Raw genomic sequence first — 18,980 nt, 5'->3', positions numbered from 1 at the left:
ATGTTTTCTGTTTACCGCGTATGGGGCGTCAGGTTGTTTTTGAAAGTATGTGGCGTTACGTTGTTGGAACCAGAGCTAGCAAAGTTTTGGCCACGGACTCAAACAGTTTTTCAGATCAGTCTTTTGTGCAAGACATGATTGTACATTACTACATTCTACTATATACTGTAATATATGTTTGATGAAAGTTTACACAAAGTATACCTACAGTCGTTTTCAGATCACCGAGTATTTGAGAAGGAAAAGGTTTTCTCCAATAAGACTTTAAACTATATACTGTACAACATATTACAAAACTATGCATTTCTGAGAATAAAGAAAAAAATCATTTTCTGACGACCTTATTCTTCGAGAATCAATTTACAAAATTATTAGGAAACCTACATATTTTGATTCAATGATATTTTTTCACAAAACCTGTGAAATATATGTTTGATGAAAGTTTACACAAAGTTTACACTATTTCAATATTTATCCAATATATCGAATGTTACAACACCCATCTTATAATTTGTACAAAAAATTAACACCTAACTATTTACACCACGCTGGATGCATTCTTGAAAGCAATATATAATCAACAAGCGTGCTCATGCCCTTCTATAAAGGCTCCGGAGAGTGAGGAGCGCACCCCAATAGTCTTCTGCAGCAGTCGAATCAAATCCAGTAATGACCAACAAAAAGATTCGCGTAAGACATCGGTGGAAACTATATGCAACAACCAGAAACATCTTGTTATCACTGCACATCCAACGATGCTTATGGATTAGAAATTGAATCAGGATTTCATTTCATCTCCAAGGATGATGGAAATTTTGCACGCTTGTTAGCCAATTCAGCCAGGTGTTCAAACATATATTTTGGTGGTTGATACTCCAAGTTCCTGACCTGTCAAATAGATATGTATTCAAGTGGAATGAAATTAGCAGAAATGCTTGATTTATTCTAAGAGTAAAAACGTAAAGGATGTCTGCAAGATCAGAACAATCACAAATTATGAATCAACTAGGAGGATCAAAACTTGTGAGACTGGAACTGGATGGCGGTACTATGTGATGGGACACCTTATGTTTCAGACCTTCAAGTCAAACAACAGCTGTATTCAACTCAGAGATCTCCAAAAAAAATCAGGGCACAAGTTGAACCAACCTGGTGCATGGCCATATCATCTACGTTTCACAGAGTTTGCTCCTCTAACAGCTTTAATCTGCTGTGATTCTCTAAAGCATACAAAGTGCACCAATGTCTGTCCATTTGGATAAATTGCAAAAGCGCTATTTGCAATGCGCTTATGACAAAGAGAACACATGCTATCTCCATCAATCTTCACAACAGCTTGACGTCGTTTGTACAGATCCTCCTTTACCTGATATATAGATCAAAGTTCATTTACTTTCGAGAATAGAAATCCACTCGTGGCAAGAAATCACAGCATTGTTAATGAGGTGAGCTCACCATAACTATGGTATGCATGCAATTATGCCTGATGAGATAGCATATTTATCAGTGCGCACAAATGATTACATACATCTACATTTTTTAAGACTAGAGATGCTACAGTAGGAGGTTATTAGACAAGGCAGCACAATACTATCAGTTAAATCTAATACATGCTGGCATTCCCCAAAGAACGGTTACAGGAACACAGGTATACGAGAACATGAAATCAAGCTAACCTGCAAGTTTGCCCGGAAAATCAAGTTTTTGATAACCATATAATTACGCCGATGTTCACTAGAGTTCCGCAAGAGTGGTTCGAGAAAAGATACCAGATCCTGCAAGTGTTCATACAATATTATTAGACTTTCAGAAGCCTTAGAACCGACACATCAAAAGATGAAATTGAACAGCTAAGTAACAAATTTTCAATACAGGTATCTCAGAAGCTGGATGATTGTAGTCTTTTTTAAGGGGCGTGATTTTTGTATCTTGCGACAGCCTGAATAACAATAAAATGCACCAGCTAATACAGATATGTCATGTATGGAGAGAGGGAGAATGTAAGTGTCGGGGATTCAGTACAAAGTTTTAGTATAAAGTTTTGTACTAACTTTGTACTAAATCCCCGACGCTTATTATGGATCGGAGGGAGTATTACATTTAACACGAAAGTTTATACTCCTACTTTTCTTCTTTTCAAACAGAATACCACAATAGGATGGTGTGTGTGTGTGCCTAATATAAACCTAGGCCAGATGAAAAGGTATCGTTCAAATATATAAAACATTTACCTGGAGTTTTGTGTCTCTTGGTAACAACCGAAGAGCCTGGGCACCATTTATTCTGTCCCACCTCTGGCTTAACAATTCAAGTGCTTCATTCAACATTATAGGGCCTCCATCACCAACATCATCTACATCACCATCACTTCGGCCACTATCTGTTCCACTGGGGCTGAAGCGTATGTCATCAGCCCCTTCAATCTCAACAACCTTTCTACCCATACGCCCCCCTCTGACCTTAGTAGCAGAGCTACCCCTCTGCATTCCAGGGTACTGCGATGCCACTGGAATAACCTTCTGCTCAAATTCTTTTTGAACTTTTCTTGGGTTTAGATAAATTTGTAGAAGATTAAAATAAATATTGGACTTGGAAGGCTGTTGTGCTCCTTCATCATATACACGGTCACAATATGCAACCGCTCGCTCTGGCATATGGAGCTGCATAGTAGTGCACATGTTATTCTGGATAACCTTTGAAAGTTCAAACTAACCTCTAGTCGTTAAACACATACTATCATTGGGTATCAAAAGCACATCACAGAGCAGTGGTACCTTGTGAACATAGAGAGATAATGCACGGAGGTGCTGGTTTATTTTCCCATACAATATAGCACGCTCTTCAAAAAGAGCATCCTGTGGGAGGCGTTTAAGAAGTATGTCTGTATTGTAACCTGAATTATTCTCTAGTGTAGATATCAACTTGTTTCTTGTCGGAGTATATGTTTTCTCGGCCCAGTTTCCCTCATCCTTCAGTATCTTGTACCAGTCAAGAACTTCAGAAAGGTACAGTTGCACCTTCATACCAAAAAGTTCAAATATCAGGAGATTAGAAGAAATCCTTTAACAGTGATACTCATAGGAACAGCCTACGGAAGACCATCTAAACGATACAAAATCAATTTTACACACTAACAAAGTGATAACTGAAAGATTACATACCAGCTCATTTTGCAGATTAGGGTTGATCCCAGTTTCACTCATTGAAAGCATCAACTCTAAGTAAGTTGACTGCAAATTTGGAGCATGTTGTTTCAGATATGAATTTACCAAATCTGCAGGTACGTTTTCAGATAGAAAGAGTTCAATAGTATCTGACGGGTTACGTTCAAGAACGTATAAAGAAGACTCTAGAACCAGCATTGGATCAGATCTACAAAGGGGCTGCACAAAAGAGAACAGAATCTCAGATCAGCTGTTGAAAAAAAAACTGAAGAATGCGATAGAAGATATTAAGAAAAGAAATATCTAAGAAATAACCTTAAACACATATGAATAATACCATCGGAAAGATTGTTGTTGCCAATAATTCTTTTATAATGTTAATGAGTGATTCCTAAAAGCCAATAATAAATGCATGAACATAACATGACAGGGTGTCAATAATATAAGCAATAACCAAATTCGATATGATCCTACCACCATATCAAATGAAACTAAAAGCTTATAAACTAGGACTGGCAATCGAGAAGTCACCCTGCACTAATATGCACCTAGAATTTAATATTTGGGCTGGTGCTTCCAAATTCAATAAATAAGTATGCATGTAAACATTTAGGTATCAAAATGGTACTGGATTTAGGGAAAATAAAACACCATGCAAGCCATGAAGAGGTGAAAACAGTATCAGTTTTATGACAAATTGACTATAAAGGAGAAAAAAACAATACCCTGAGATACTCAATGATCATTTGCGGGTTGAACTTCTTATTAAAATCAGTATTGACCATGTCAGACTTTGATTCTTCAACTAATTGATTGAGTAACTGGAGAGCTTCACGATGCATGTCATTGCTTCTGTAGAGCTCAAGTAACACCATATAATCGCTCCTTTCCTTCAGAAACTCCTCATTTATCTTCAAATCGCAATAATTAAGTCCTTTCAATAATTCTATTGCTCCTGATGACTGTTTTGTAAGAATAAGAGCTTGAAGAAGAGATGTGTCCAGTACAGTCGCCGTTTCTCTAGCAACAGAGCTTCTATGTGTCTGAGGTCGTTTCTGACAATACAAATACAGCAGAACTATTATGTGTAAATAGTTAACAAATATATTCTTAGATTTGCAACTATTTGCACAAATACATAGCAGTATAGCACCATGCAAAGCCATAAACACAAGGCCCAAGAACTCCTGACAACAAATTATTGTTTCTTTGACACCAGAATGTTCCTCCCATGCCAAGGAATTAAATATACATCATGTTTAAACGAATGCGAATAACTAGGATGTAGACAAGGAATTTTAAGTTCATACGCAATCTTGGACTCCTGATTCTTGAGAGCATGTTTGAATTTGTCCTACTCCTAATTAACCTCCAGGAAAAACGAAAGCATAAGCATGTGTCTTCTTTCTTCCAATTTCTTTTTAGTGACACTAGGAAACACATAAGATTACTAAATCAATCTAAAGACCTCAGATGCACAATGAATGAAATTCTCCAGCCACTTTGACAAAAGATATCAATTTAAGGTCCAGGGATCCTAAACGTGAATTTTATCTCTAGGAAAGGCAAGCTGCAGTATCAGGAACAGTACGTGAAATTGCATCAAATCAAACTAGAGTTAAAAATAGGTATGGTAAGAGTTCTTCTCAAAGATCTAAACTAACACCACATGGGATGTAGCAGTTATTAGTTTGACTTTCCAGTATTTGGATAAAACCAGTGCCTGGTTTACTATGTGTTATACTTCCTGTTATCCAATAATCCCACATCTGTCACAAGCAATTACAATACTTGCAACAAGAAGAGTCAGGCATTTGAAACAATAGCTACCTTGTTTGGCTTCTTTGACTTATATGGCTCAGATAAGATTAAGCTATGGTGCACAGCTCCAGAGACCACCTCTTCTGTTACTTCAGATGTTGCTCTATCAATTATCCCACTTCTTTTCTTCTGCAAGTACTTCGCAAGGGCTATTAGAGCATTATTACTCATTTTCTTATTCTCCGATGGAGATTTATCATCAGATTCATGAAGTTGCATAGAGTATGACTCCATTTCATCCGTCACATCAGAAGACTCTCTTGCTAATTCTGGCAGGTCTTGGAGCTTGTCATGTTCACCTATAATATGTGTTTGAGGCAGAACAAGGGATGGGAATAGAGATAACACATAAGTAATATCCACGTGTGAATTCGAAAACTGCTCCATTGCTTCGTCATAGCTCCCATTATCAAATAAGAAGTGCCCATATCTGATTCATGAAATAAAAAAGGAAGGATGTTGTTGCTTAGTATATGAAAGGAACCGTTTCGAGATGAAATAAAGAAGGCAGTTCACCTACTTCTATTCTACTCCCTCCGTTCCATAATTCTTGTCGAAATATTACATGTATCTAGACACTTTTTACGAATAGATACATCCATTTTTTGGCAAATTTGAGACAAGAATTATGGAACGGAGGAAGTAGACTAGAAGCAGCATACAATACAAATTTACTGATACCATGACAGGATTCCTGTGTGCAAAGTTTGCCTGGAATTAAGCGTGACTGTTCAACTTGATAAATTATAGTCCACAGAAAAGGGGCATGCTAGCCATTACACATCAACGATAAATTTGATAATTATATTTGTAGAAAGCTTTCATATAGTGTTTTTAAGGTAAGAAAGCTTATGGCTGAAGTAAACTAGCATGGTATACATTGCCAAGTGCTGCTGATTAGTCAAATAAAAAAATGAAAGGGAAGTTCACTTATTTAGGTGTACCGTGTGTCAGTTAATTTTGGACGGAGGGAGTATAATATATTTTTAGAATTGTGCGTGAAAAAGGGTATGCCATATACATTCCTTCATCAAAGAGGAAATCCATTATATGCCACTTAATAACACTTGGTACCACTATCTGCCACTACATAACTCATTCTGTCCATGCCTGTTAAACTAAGCTCACTCCAGTTATCACCGTCATCTCGCCGTAGTTGCTTGCTGTTAAGGGTGCACAAAAACCATTATGGCCTTGTGTACATGTAACAGCCAAGCCCCACATGCCAAACCGGTCAATGCTAGCTTCACCTGATCATTGTACCCTAAAATCCAACGGTTATGATGACTCGGAGCTTCACATTTCTTGTGCCTACTCTTAAATATGAATTACATTCTCAATTATTCACAGCAAGTCTCATTATGTGTCTCCTTGTAAAGAACAGCGGAACAAGTTTCCTGTGAGCAGCCATGTATATGCATATGTTCTCTCTCTTCAACCTTTGAATTCAACTGCTTAGGCAGGCTCGTGTAACTCCTCAGTTTCACCATGATTTCCATGCCATGCTGCTAAAGTCGGAGACGCCATCCAGAGAACGATGGAGCCAGAGCAAGTTCTAGCTCCTTGCTCATGTTGGCGACCGACACTGGTGTGGATGGGACCAACACCGGTTACCATACCACGTCTGCTTGGCCTGAGGGCTAGGACACCAATTGCCCCATTAGTACTAGTATTGCTGCGGAGCGATGCACACTGGTCCTTTCTGCCACATCGTCTTCACCATCTGCATACCCTGTCCTTGGCACTGTTGTGCAGTAACTAGTGGCCAGGACATGCCGCCACCTCTTCGAGTTCGTGTTGCCACCAGGCCATCTTCTTCTTGCCTTGTGGTCATGGAGAGAGACGGACGCGGGGAGTGGAGAGAAAAAAGGGGGCAGAGGGATACAGGGACAGACCCACAAGGGTATTTTGTGAGTTCGGGGAAAAAAACGAGACATGTTAAAGACCAGTGACAGGGGATATGGAGGTGATGCATCATGTGAACAGAATCTGAAAACGAAGATGCCCATGGAAGGAACAAGAAAATTTGCAGCGGCAGATCATGTAACTGGGAGTTCCAGTGGCATATGATGTTTTTTCTCTTCCTGGAATTTTATTTCCTGGTGACAGGATTAAAACAGAAACAGAGTGCTGTCCTCCAGTGCTTAAAATAGCATGACTAAAGACGAATATCATCTACACAATTGTGTTATGCCATGACATGATTGAGGAATGTGCTAATCGTGTACTATTGTGGCCATCTGATCGAGAAATCTGAACATACCTCATGTGTATTGAGCTTTCTTTTGCAGCTCGTAAGTTTGAATCCTCCGGAGGAAGTAGCTTACACAATGCTAGTGCCTCCTCAAATTCCCCAGAGGCGGTCAATTGCACTATCTGCAGATCAAAGAAACATGTAAACCAAGAATCAACCCTGAAAAGTGATTACTAAAATTATCAAGACAACTAAGTTTAGCATTAATTTGAAATTTTCATCAAAGAAACATTCTAGAAAAAAAAATGTAAAAGGGCTCTGCATGCTGTAACCTATTGGAAAGAATCTGAACTGGAACTGTTAACATAAAAGGGATATGAATCTTAGATCCTTGCCTGCAGCTTCAAACATAACACGGTCTTTTGTTAAGAATGAGGAAGCATTAGATCAAATCATTTAATTTCTCTTTTTTTTTCTGCATACTCATATACCATCATGTAATCATCATTAAAGTCACAAGGTATCTCAGACTACATTCAACCTATACCAAAAGACGAAATCTAGCATGAATACCAGTGTTGTGACTTGTGATAACAAAATGAAAAATATGTAAATATTTATGTCACCCTAATAAAAATAAATAAATTAAACACAGCATACCTGGGCACCAATAGGAACAGGCAGCAAACCATAGACAGAGTTGGATAGCGCAGCAAGTATACAGTTGTCAGTTTGAACAAGCTTTTGAACATCACGGAGGACAACCATCTGAACCAATGCGTTGGGAGCTCTAAGAGACCGTATCTGAAAAATACTTGTTGGTTAGGTGGACCAACAAACTTATGACTCTGATATTTACTTTACCACCAAATATACAGTACAAAAAAATCACCTCAATGTGCCGTGGCAGGCGTGCCACGGCATACGGTCTATGTATAACAACAGAGGCAGGCGTGTCTGACCAAATTATCCTGCCGTCGTGGAGAAGTTTCCCGTTTTGATCGACATATACTCCAATGTTATCCTGAATAAGTGAACTAAAGTAAAGATAAATGAAACTCTTCATATGTTTTTAAATCTCAATGACTTCAAGCCATATCTGCTTTACAGGAAACACTTCATGCCACATTACTATTGTACCATTCAATTCTGAAAGCATGCTCAGAATCTGGATTAATCTGGTCCCTTCTGATAGCTAATTACAAAACATGAACGTGTTCTAAATGGTGCCTACTGCCTAGTGCTATTATAATGCGTGTGTACGCTACAGTTTTCACATCAACTTTGATACAACATTTTCAATATTTCACAAGAAAAGATTCTCTTATCCTCAAATTGTGGATGGAATGTGACTGAAAAGACATTTCAACTTCGTTATCAGTTAGGTACCAGTGGGAAGAGAACAACAATAAATTCCTGACTTCAGAAGGACTGCTACATTCTTCTTATAATGCAATTTGTCATCTAGTCAAGTTTTAACCAAACAACACAACAAAAAAACTATCATCTAACTGCTAAACAAGATCATTAAACAGGAACACAACTATAAACTCGTAACATCATAAAATATGAGAAATAAGTACTATACCTTTCCAAGGAGGAGCTCCCCAGTAGGGAGAGGCACAACTAAAGGAGGAGCAATCCTCCCAGAAGAAAAAACTTCAGTTAATGCCCCGGTCATGCTATTTATGATCATATAATCCCGTCTTATCCCGAGACATATGTTGTCACCACACCAGGCCATTGATTTGACCATATCAGGGACTCCAAATTCCTTCACCTCGACAAATTCTCGTCCACCTGACAAACAGAAATAAAGTTGCCTTAACTGTTCAGAACAAGATCATTTAACCATTTGGCAATTGGCATCTTCCTAAAATATTTATTTAACCGTACAATCTTAGACAAATCTATCAAACAGGTAATGTTGCTAAATACAATTAGTCTTCTCTACCTTGCTCTTACAACACTATGAACCATCCTTTAAGAAAATACTATGAAGCTTTTTCTCTGCAGGAAATTTTCCCTACTGCCAATTTCCCATGCCAACAAAAAAAATACAAGCATCTTAAATTAGAAAAAAATATCATAGAACATATGTTTTAAAGTCTCAAGATTGCAACAACTAAAGTTTTAAAAGGAATACCGTTTCTTATGGTTAAATAGGAGACATCATCTTGTGGCATACTAAATCATATGGCAACAGCAGTTACAGCACTACATCAAGAGAACTTGATCTTGAAATATTATAATGTGCACAGCATGCATAAACTTAAAAAACATAAAAGAGGTGTATTTCCTGCCTTGGATATTTTCATGAGTATATTGACGGAGAAATCAAAAGTTTTAAAGTCTTCACTAAAGGCTTCCAAATTTAATCGACTTAGTAATTAAAATCTCATGATGGAGTACAGTATAGATTTACGAAAACTGCAATTGTATATCACAGAAATATTCAGCATTTGGGTACTACTCCGTAGTTCTTATCCTCTAGACTTGCAAAGTTTTATTTGAGTGTCCTCTTTCCGAGATACCCAATCAAGGGTCCAACTTCGAGACCAGAGCTTGTGATCTAAATTCGAGAACCATTACTTTCACAGTTACCAACTCTGAGCACCAATTCGCAATCCATAACCCCCAGAGTTACAATTCTCAGATTCGAGGCTGAAACGGGCAATTCCTAGCTCTAACGAAACACCAATCTAGCAAATTGTCAAACCATAGCAATGAAAAGAAAATGGGTGAATATATCAAAAGCAAACGACTAGATTCTCACTGTCCAGGCGGAAGACGGTTAGGCGCCTCTGGCGGCCGGCGGCAAGCAGGCCCCGGCGATCATCCCATGCAAATACGTTGGCGCCCTTGGTCTTGGAGACGACCGCGACGGTCTCGAGACCTGGGAGGCGGTGGAGGGCGACCCACTCGGAGAGCGAGAGCAGGAGGTCGCGGCTGGCGCTGGCCTCCATCGCGGAGGGCGCGCGTCGCCACAGCCGCGGCTCCTGGCGCTCGAGCGTGTAGAGCCCATCCTTCCGGATCTCGCCATCAGCGGGGGGCGGCGGGGAGTAGATTCGCAGGGAGCAGTCGGAGGCCGCGACAAGGAGCTTGCCGGCGTGGGAGGCGACGGCCTCGATGCGACCGGGCACGCCGGCTACCAGCTCAACGGCGTCATACGCGCTGTGCACCATGGCCAGCCGCGATCGGGCTGGCCCTCCCCGCTACGTGACGTGGCCGCGGTGGTCGTCGTGTGGGAGGAAGATGCACAGGTGGTCCAAATCGGAAAGGCGAGACCCTAGTAGGACGTTGAGAGGATTTTTTTTCTTTTTTCTGAGTAATCTTTATTTTTGGAACTTTTTATCAGAAAAAAAACATCGAGAAAATTGCATTGGATACATAAACTTCGCAGCGATGTTCAGTTTCATCCATAAACTCACGAATTTGAAAATTGGTGTCGTACCAGTGGCCCACGGAGTCCCACTGATACGGGACGCGTGGGTCGTCAGTGACGAATCCCTGTCAGCAAGGACTCCCGGAAAACGACGAGCCCGGAAAGGCTGCCTCGAGGACACGACCCCTAGTGAAGCTAAAGATAAGGGCCAAGTACAAGATGATCTCGGGAACCCCGGTCCTGGGAAGCCGAAGAAACGCCTCCCGGCAACTAGCAGGTGCGCTAGCCGGAAAGGTGCACCCTAGCAACCCGCGCGCGGGCATGCAGGCGAGGCCCACAGAACAGTGAAGACAGGACAAGACGGCGGGCGCAGTGCATTTAATGCACCGACAGGAGTCTTATCGGCAGGCCTAGTCTTGCTGAGCAAGGCTAGGGCAACTACCCTACGAACCATTTTTCTACCGTGTACAGTGGACTGGGCGCTGCATGGCATCCAGCACGGATGAGTAAAATTGTATTACATGCGGCTGTGACACGCGTCTAGGGAACGTGTCACCCTGCATGCATAGGCACCTGTGGTATCCCCTTGTCTATAAAAAGAGGATCAATGCCACCGGTCAAAGGGTTCAGCTCAGTTGGAACCTGAGTGAGTAGAACATAGCACAACGTTCACCTAAGTAGCCAACCCGGGAACTCGCCGGGTGATCTGTACGCACTCAAACTTGTGAATACAACTCAAAGCAGGACGTAGGGTATTACACCTCCGGGTGGCCCGAACCTGGGTAAAACTCTTGTGTCTACACTTCATGTCTATCGCCACGCTGGCGAGCGATCACCTCGCACTCCACCGAACCAAAAAGGGGGTGCTCGGCATCTCCGGTGCCGGAGACCGTGCTCCGACAATTGGCTCTTTAAACTTGGCACGTTGGTTCATTTTAGTCCAAATGACAATTTCGGACCAAATTATGCCACGCTGGCATCCGACATGGCTCACGAGGGGTTCTTTTTGCAAAGTTGTGCCTTTGTTTTCTGCCATTCAACCCCCTGCAATTTTTTTGCCTCTAACGCGCGGTCCAGACAACGCTACAAAGAGGCGGCGTGTGTGATTTATGCAGAAAACCCCCTCCCTCGTTCCGTGTTAGACCAGTGAGTCCATGCCCTCCTCTGTTACACCGCACGAAGGAAACGAAAGGACGGACCGGCGGGAAGGGATCATCGACGCCACTGACGGCACAGCTGGCGATATCCGCACGTCGGAGATGGAACCGCGTAGACGACAACCGGGTTCCTCTCATCGGCTTTATCTCGTATATAATTGGGGGGGTTTGGACCGCATGAGAACATGAGGAAGATTACGGAATTTTCTAGTCTAGGGTTAGAGATTTAAGCTAGACTACGGGTTCGAGCCCATATTTTTCCAAAGGGCTCAAGGCAAGATTTCAAAACACGCAACATTGCGAAAAAAAAACCTCGAGGCACGTCAGATGACAGCATGGCTTAATTTGGCCCGAAATTGTCTTTTTAGACTAAAATGAACCAAAATGCCAAGTTTAAGGAGCCGCTTTTCAAATTCGTGAGTTTATGGATGAAACTGAACATTGTTGCCAAGTTTATTGATCATCCTTGTAATTTCCTCTTCTTCATCATAACTTTTGGGCTACAATTTATCGAGAAATCCATAATTTGAGAATGAAGCATGTTAACCGTAAATCTAACTTGTGGGCTCAGAAGTTAGCCTCCGTAACTACAATAAGCTCGGTTTTTGTTTGCCAATCTGGATACACCCGATTTGGGCCAATAAGTGACTCTTATAACTGATGGTTAACACTAGATAACAAGGTCGCTAGTTATGCCGCACTGGATACATATGGGCCCCAATTGGGGTCAAACAAGTAGATCTGGACCGGACAAACAATAATCAAGCTTATTTCAGCTATAGAGGTTGACAGTGGCCTACTAGTCAGACATGCGGTTAAATGCTTAATTGCCAATTGTGGGTTTCTCAATTAGCACAAAATTGTGTTTCGGGGATAAAATTTTCAAAAGTTGTGGTTTTTTTTTTTCTGATGACAGAGTTCCAAAAATAAGGATTTCATGATATTTACTCTCTTTTTATGACTACGACTAGAGGGGGAGCCCAGAGAGGAGCTAGAAAAACACGGGAGTATATGGTCGGACTCAGATATGTACGCATGAACGTATATGTACTACGTAGTAAGTATATAAAGCTTTGTCTCCTTTTCCACTACACATGGTGTAATCAAAGACCAAGAAATCTGGACATCGTAGTTTGAATTAGAAGATAAACTTAGCTTGATATCCGGTGTTTTCCCTCATCTCTCACAACCTAATATGGCATTGAGAGCCGGGGAATCATGGATGAATGTGTGGCATCTAGTTTTGCTATCATTCTTGCATCTTAACGGTGAAGATGACGTCATCTAAAAGATTGGTGCCATGGCTCCTTTCTCTTTCTAGTGTAGGCATCGTGATCTACGCCACAGAGTCAGTGGTTCTTGTGACTCATATTCTTGATGTTTTTGGTCTTTTTTCTTGTCGATTCATCAGTGAAAGCGGTGGTTTTACAGCTCGTCTTGCAAAGGGTGTGGCCTGGCCATGGTGCGTTCAGTGATCTTATATTCTCACCATTTGAGGTGGGCGACTTATGAGGCTTATCAAAACTATGAGATTAGTCCAACTTATACAAGAACGGTGTCATGCAATTTCGTCACCGAATACCTAGAGGCTGGAGGAATGTCAAGGTGCAAATTATGAATATAGTGGTGTTGATTTAGAAGTATCATGTTGCAGCTTTTAGAATCTTCGTTGCTTACATTTATTTTAGTTTTAGTTGTATCGATCTATTATACTTTATTTATAAAATAAAATTAGGTCGTTGTTCTTAAAAAAAATCCTTAATAATTTTTCCAGAGAGCCAATAGTCATGGACAATAAGAAAAGGAATGGCAAAATTTTCTATACCTATATAAGAAATACGGACCGTTCCCTTCACCGTTATCTGTCAAACTTCCCATAAAATTTGTGAGCTCCCATGATTGCACCGAATCTATCTATATCTATCTATCTATCTATCTATCTATCTATCTATCTATATATATATATATATATACATATATATATATATATATATATATATATATAATACAGACCGTTCCCTTCACCGTCGTCTGTCAAACTTCCCATAAAATTTGTGGGCCCCCATGATTGCACCGAATCTATCTATATCTATATACCAATGTAAAAAATACGAACCATTCCAACTTCTTTTCTCCCTTTTTTTTCGTCAAGCCCCCGAGACTCACCTCGTTTGCCCGCACGCAAACCACTCCTTCGTCCGCTCCAGACGCCGAGCAGGAAATATGTTCGTTCTCTCAGCCCTCATCCCCCGACGTGTTGATGTGGGCCAACAGGAGCCGCTACGACAATGCACGCTAAGGCGGTTCAGCAGCCGTTTAATTCCACAGAAAACAGGGGAACATGTTTGTTCTCTCAGCCCTCATCCCCGGCGTGTTGATATGGGCCAACGGGAGCCGCTACGACAACGCGCGCTAAGGCGGTTCAGCCGGGGGATGATTGAGGAGGGAAAAATGAAGGGAAGGGCCATGGGATACGGTTCAGAGCACCTGTACGGGTTGCGGGTCGAGGAGGCGTCGTCGAGGGCGGAGATTGCGGCGGGCGGCGCACATGTGTGCTGCTTTTGGCGCTAGGAGGAAGACGGGCACGAGCACTCGTGCGGGCATGGGCTGGACGCTCTCGGGATAGCTGGCCCAAGAGGGAGAACGGGTGTGGCCCAAGAGGAAAAAAAAAGAAAAAGAAAAAAAAAGAGAAGACCCGAAAAGTGGCTTTGCTTGGCCGTGTGGTAGCGCACGGGCATTCTGCTAGTATCTATATCTATTCTATACCAATATATTAAATTGGAGTTGGTGATGATGGTACGATCACCGCCGTAGGTTAACTTCGTTAAGATTACAACCAATATGTCACTGTCCATTATTTTTTTTTCCTCCAGTTTTTTTCACGATTTTTTCTACTCCGTCTTACAACCGACGCCACCACATCCGCATGCCGACCTCGACGGTGTCATGAGTTGCGTACACAGAAAATAAAAATAAATAATTTGTGATTTTGTTGATCCCTAGCAGCCCGCGGACACACTTGTTTTTTTTCTAAAAAAAAACAAACGTTAGGCCGCGGGAGAGCGGGCAGGTTTTAACGACAGATGAGCTCCAAGGCCCAGTTGGCCAGTTGTGGCCTACAAGGGGATAGCCCTAGCTTTTGAGTTCGTGATAACTTCGTGCGTGACCGGACTGAGGACTCAGAGCGGCGCCGGCGCGCACATGACCTGATCGAGTTGACGAGGGCTTCTGCGGTTGAGCGGCTGCGGCGGAGCACCCGTCGTTGGACTGGGACTCGACCGTGATATGCTAGGAACTGCTTGTTAATTTCAGAACTCCACTGCATCTACAATAGAAAGTTCAATTCTTCCTTTTCAAAAAAACAAAGTTCAATTCTTGTACAACACAAGTGTTTCTGATCTATATATGTATGAAGCATACCGGTATTTTGCCTTTGTTCAGGTCATGGATTTCGACTTCGACAGGATCATAGCAAGGCCTACAGTCTACGATCGGTTGGGGGCCTTCGTATCGCGCTCCAGCAGACATATTTCCACAAGAGAGACCCAAGCCGCCGTCTGCCTCGGAGCAGCCGCTGGTCTGTGTTGGGCAGCATGGAGGTACTACCACCGTCGTCGTCCACCCCGGTCCTCGAATTACTGGCGGGACATGACGGCATCCGCCGGCCAAACCGATCCGGTGATCGGCCGGGACGACGAGATCGACCGCGTCGTCTCCATCCTCTGCCGCCGGACCAAGAACTGCGCCGCGCTCGTCGGCGCCGCGGGGGTGGGCAAGACGGCCATCGCCGAGGGCCTCGCCCAGCGCATCGCCGCGGGGGCTGTCCCCGCCGCTCTCGCCGGCGCGCGCGTCCTGGAGTTCGACCTGGGGGAGCTCGTGGCCGGGACCGTGTACCGCGGCATGTTCGAGCGGCGCATGAAGAGCGTGCTGAACCGGGCGGAGGCCGCGAACGGCAAGGCGATCCTGTTCATCGACGAGATGCACATGCTCCTTGGTGCTGGGGCGTGCGAGGGAGGCTGCACGGACGCCGCCAACATGCTGAAGCCGGCGCTGGCTCGTGGCCGTATCCGCTGCGTAGGCGCGACGACTTCCGGTGAGTACCGAAAGCACGTTGAGAAGGACGCCGCGCTGGAGCGGCGGTTCCAGAAGGTGCAGGTGGAGGAGCCGAGCATGGAAGCAACCTTGGCGATCCTGCAGGGGCTGAGGAAAAGGTACGAAGAGCACCACGGCTTGGAGATCCAGGAGGCGGCTCTCGTCGCTGCCGCGCAGCTTGCTGGCCGCTATATCACCGGTGAGGGAACCCCATTGATTTTACTACTGTATTGTTGTTTAATATGCATACTCACCTAGTCACTTGGGAAGTAATATAATTGATGAGAGCAAAGGGAAGAAATTGGAGTATATATATGATCTTAATTGGATATGGTCAGATGTCCATCTTTGTTAAGGCTAACGTGCTGTGGACTGTGGAGCACACTTGTTTCATTGGATACATCAGGCTGAAATAACTTAAAATTCGTGTTGAAGGATAGAATAAAATCATGACAATGCTGCTTATATATAAATTGATGGACCATGGAGGAAGCTGTGTATTGCAACAATTCTTTTTTGCCGAGTACGTAGTGGCTACAGTGTATATATGCTGTAGAAAATTGATGGATTTCTTTCACTGTCTGTACGTACTCAAGGTCGTCAATTTTCTGATAAAGCAATTGATCTAATTGACGAGGCATGTGCCGCTGCAACCAGAAAAAATATGAGGCGGATTGACAACCAAGAACGACAAGTCAACACCGCACAAAGTTGCTCTGCAACTGCCATGAAGGAAGCAATTGTTTGCCCGGATCATGTCGCACAAGTAGGCACTCTTTTCTTAATGATATCTGTGTCCATTGTTGCAACCGATGAAATTTGCTTGTCATGCATGTATGTACCAATGTTGTTATTTGAAGGTTGTGAGCCGTTGGACTGGAATCCCTGTCGTTGCGCTTAATCAAGAGGAGAAGGATAAGTTAATCGGGCTAGCAGATAGACTGCATGAGCGAGTTGTTGGCCAGGATGAAGCGGTCAATCTAGTTGCGGAAGCCGTGTTAAGTTCCAGGGCTGGCCTTGCTGAGCCTGACCAGCCCATAGGCCCTTTCCTCTTCTTGGGCTCGACAGGTGTTGGAAAGACAGAGCTTGCAAAAACTCTTGCCGAGCAGCTATTTGACAACGAGAAGATGTTGGTTCGCTTTGACATGTCTGAATATAGTGGGAGTGGATCTGTCTTGTGTCTCATTGGAGCACCTCCGAGGTTCAATTCATATACTACTGCATGTTGTCTTGCTAATTCTTAGATTAAATAACCGTTACTAACCTTTAGCTTGACTGGCCTTAAACTTTCTTAAAACTATCACGGCTACGAAGATGGTGGACAACTGACCGAGAAAGTTAGGAGGCATCCATACAGTGTTATCGTTTTTTATGAGGTGGAGAAGGCAGATCCCTCGGTGTTTAATGTTTTTCTCCAAATCCTTGATGATGGTAGGTTGACTGATGGCAAAGGCCAGACTGTAGATTTCAAGAATACCATTATCATTATGACCTCAAACCTAGGAACAGAGCACCTTACAAAACCAATGGTTAGAGAAAACACAATGGAAATTGCACAGGAACTTATCATGAAACAGGTTTGTGAATCTCATACTGCCCCTGTGGAAGGCTACAACAGACATTGTAATAATCACATGTATCATGTGTTTCTACAGGTCCAGAAACACTTCAAGCCCGAGCTTCTCAACAGACTTAGTGAGATCGTTATATTTGAACCACTTTCGCGTGACAGACTGAAGGAGATAGTCAAAATCCAGATGAAGAGGGTCATTTTTTTTCTAGAATATACTATCATATATTGAAGAAGAAGACCGCGACGCGGTTACAAACCCAAGACGGTTTTACACAATTACTCACGCGGAGTCCACCTAAGATCCAAAAGGCCGAACACTAAAAACGCTACCTGCCTTAAGAAGCCCTGCACGCACCCAGGCGCTACTCTCACGCCCTATATCTCTAAGAATCTGCAAAGCGCTTGGAGTGACGCCATCAAAGATCACAGCATTCCGGTGTTTCCAGATGGACCAGCAGACGAGAGCAATCATCGTATTCAGATTCCTCCGCTCCCTTCTGTTAGCCGCCTCCAGGTCAGTCCACCAGCCGGCCAACGTGTGCTGAACAGTCGGAACCCAGGAAGGTCGATCCCAATGACCGAGGACCACAGCCCACACATGGCGAGACACCACACAACCAAGAAGAATATGGTCAATATCCTCCGGCACCTGATCGCAAAGAGGACATTGGGCAGGGTGGGGAAGACCACGACGACTCAAGCGATCCGTTGTCCAACATCGGTTCTTCATGGCCAACCACAGGAACACCTGACAACGGCTCGGGGCCCTAGAGTCCCAAATCTTAGCCACCCCCAGCGTTTCCTCCCTGCCACCGAAGAAGTCCGCATAAAAGGAGGATGTCGAGTAGTCTCCGCATCCCTCCCACCGCCATCTGAACTGATCATCCACATTAGAAAGCTGGATCCCATCCACCATGTCCCAGATCAGCAAGAACTCCGTGATGGACATATGATCCAGGTCGGGATCAATCCTCTGAGTCCATCCCATCTCAAAAAGAGCTTGCTCCACAGAAATTTTCTTAGCGCGTGCAGGGAGGGAGCGAAAAAGATTGGGGGCAACCTCACAAAGCGTCAAACCACTTAGGCAAGGATCGGTCCAAAGGGTCATAGGCAGAGTAGCTGACAAAGGGATCTCTCCATTCGTGAGTGATGCCGCGTTAGACACCATTTTATCGGAATCATACATCCCGGTAAGTATAACTTATGTTCAAAATTATCACAAAATTAAAACCCCATGTTTTCATATAACCAAGGAGTTTTGCCTATCTGTCTCTCTATTGTTTCTATTTCTTGGTAACCAATGCATTCTATGTCTTCAATAGATGTACGGTGCAAGGCCCATAAGGAGGTGGGTGCAAAAGAATGTGATGACAATACTTTCTAAGATGTTGGTCAAAGGAGAAGCCGGTGAAGGCTAAACAATCTGCATTGAAGAGGATAACAAAAAGGGGTTGGTGCATGAGGTGGTGAAGAAGGTGGCAGATCCACGCGGTCAGAAGTCTGCCATGGAACTTCTCAATGACTCTGGCTGCCACAATGCTGATTTGATCGTTGCTAGTGAGACCTCTGAAAAGGATAATCAAGTTTTTTCTAG

General features: G+C 43.1%; 2 protein-coding genes across 2 annotated transcripts; one reads left to right on the top strand and one right to left on the bottom strand.

Annotated features, from left to right (window-relative positions):
• Positions 1–371: 371 nt before the first annotated feature.
• Positions 372–10,451, bottom strand: LOC100840876 (vam6/Vps39-like protein). The gene is made up of 13 exons (XM_003560569.4): positions 9,956–10,451; positions 8,768–8,979; positions 8,072–8,203; positions 7,840–7,983; positions 7,249–7,361; positions 4,995–5,415; positions 3,890–4,219; positions 3,162–3,383; positions 2,775–3,017; positions 2,232–2,660; positions 1,677–1,775; positions 1,150–1,366; positions 372–888 (listed from the first exon to the last, which is right to left on the bottom strand). The coding sequence occupies exons 1-12, from the start codon at positions 10,362–10,364 to the stop codon at positions 1,166–1,168; spliced, it is 2,955 nt and encodes a 984-aa protein (XP_003560617.1). The 5' UTR covers positions 10,365–10,451; the 3' UTR covers positions 372–888; positions 1,150–1,165.
• Positions 10,452–14,856: 4,405 nt separating this feature from the next.
• LOC100825349 (chaperone protein ClpB1-like) lies at positions 14,857–18,804 on the top strand. The gene is made up of 8 exons (XM_024462778.1): positions 14,857–16,012; positions 16,410–16,507; positions 16,547–16,579; positions 16,674–17,013; positions 17,119–17,390; positions 17,469–17,573; positions 18,484–18,576; positions 18,709–18,804. The coding sequence occupies exons 1-8, from the start codon at positions 15,127–15,129 to the stop codon at positions 18,802–18,804; spliced, it is 1,923 nt and encodes a 640-aa protein (XP_024318546.1). The 5' UTR covers positions 14,857–15,126.
• The last annotated feature ends 176 nt before the right edge of the window (positions 18,805–18,980 follow it).

The sequence above is a fragment of the Brachypodium distachyon genome, chromosome 1 (genome assembly GCF_000005505.3).
Source record: "Brachypodium distachyon strain Bd21 chromosome 1, Brachypodium_distachyon_v3.0, whole genome shotgun sequence".
NCBI lineage: Eukaryota > Viridiplantae > Streptophyta > Magnoliopsida > Poales > Poaceae > Brachypodium > Brachypodium distachyon.
This window is presented reverse-complemented; position numbering and strand designations above follow the sequence as displayed.

Bases quoted from the DNA above. Each gene is read 5' to 3' on its own strand.
- LOC100825349 (XM_024462778.1), top strand. From the start codon at position 15,127: ATGTATGAAGCATACCGGTATTTTGCCTTTGTTCAGGTCATGGATTTC. The intron at 16,508-16,546 runs GTCAACACCGCA...ACTGCCATGAAG, and splicing joins TTGACAACCAAGAACGACAA to GAAGCAATTGTTTGCCCGGA. The intron at 17,574-18,483 runs AAGAGGGTCATT...CAAGGATCGGTC, and splicing joins AGATAGTCAAAATCCAGATG to CAAAGGGTCATAGGCAGAGT.
- LOC100840876 (XM_003560569.4), bottom strand. From the start codon at position 10,364: ATGGTGCACAGCGCGTATGACGCCGTTGAGCTGGTAGCCGGCGTGCCC. The intron at 8,204-8,767 runs GTATAGTACTTA...TCACTTATTCAG, and splicing joins GGGAGCTCCTCCTTGGAAAG to GATAACATTGGAGTATATGT. The intron at 7,362-7,839 runs GTATGCTGTGTT...TTTGATCTGCAG, and splicing joins CTGTTCCTATTGGTGCCCAG to ATAGTGCAATTGACCGCCTC.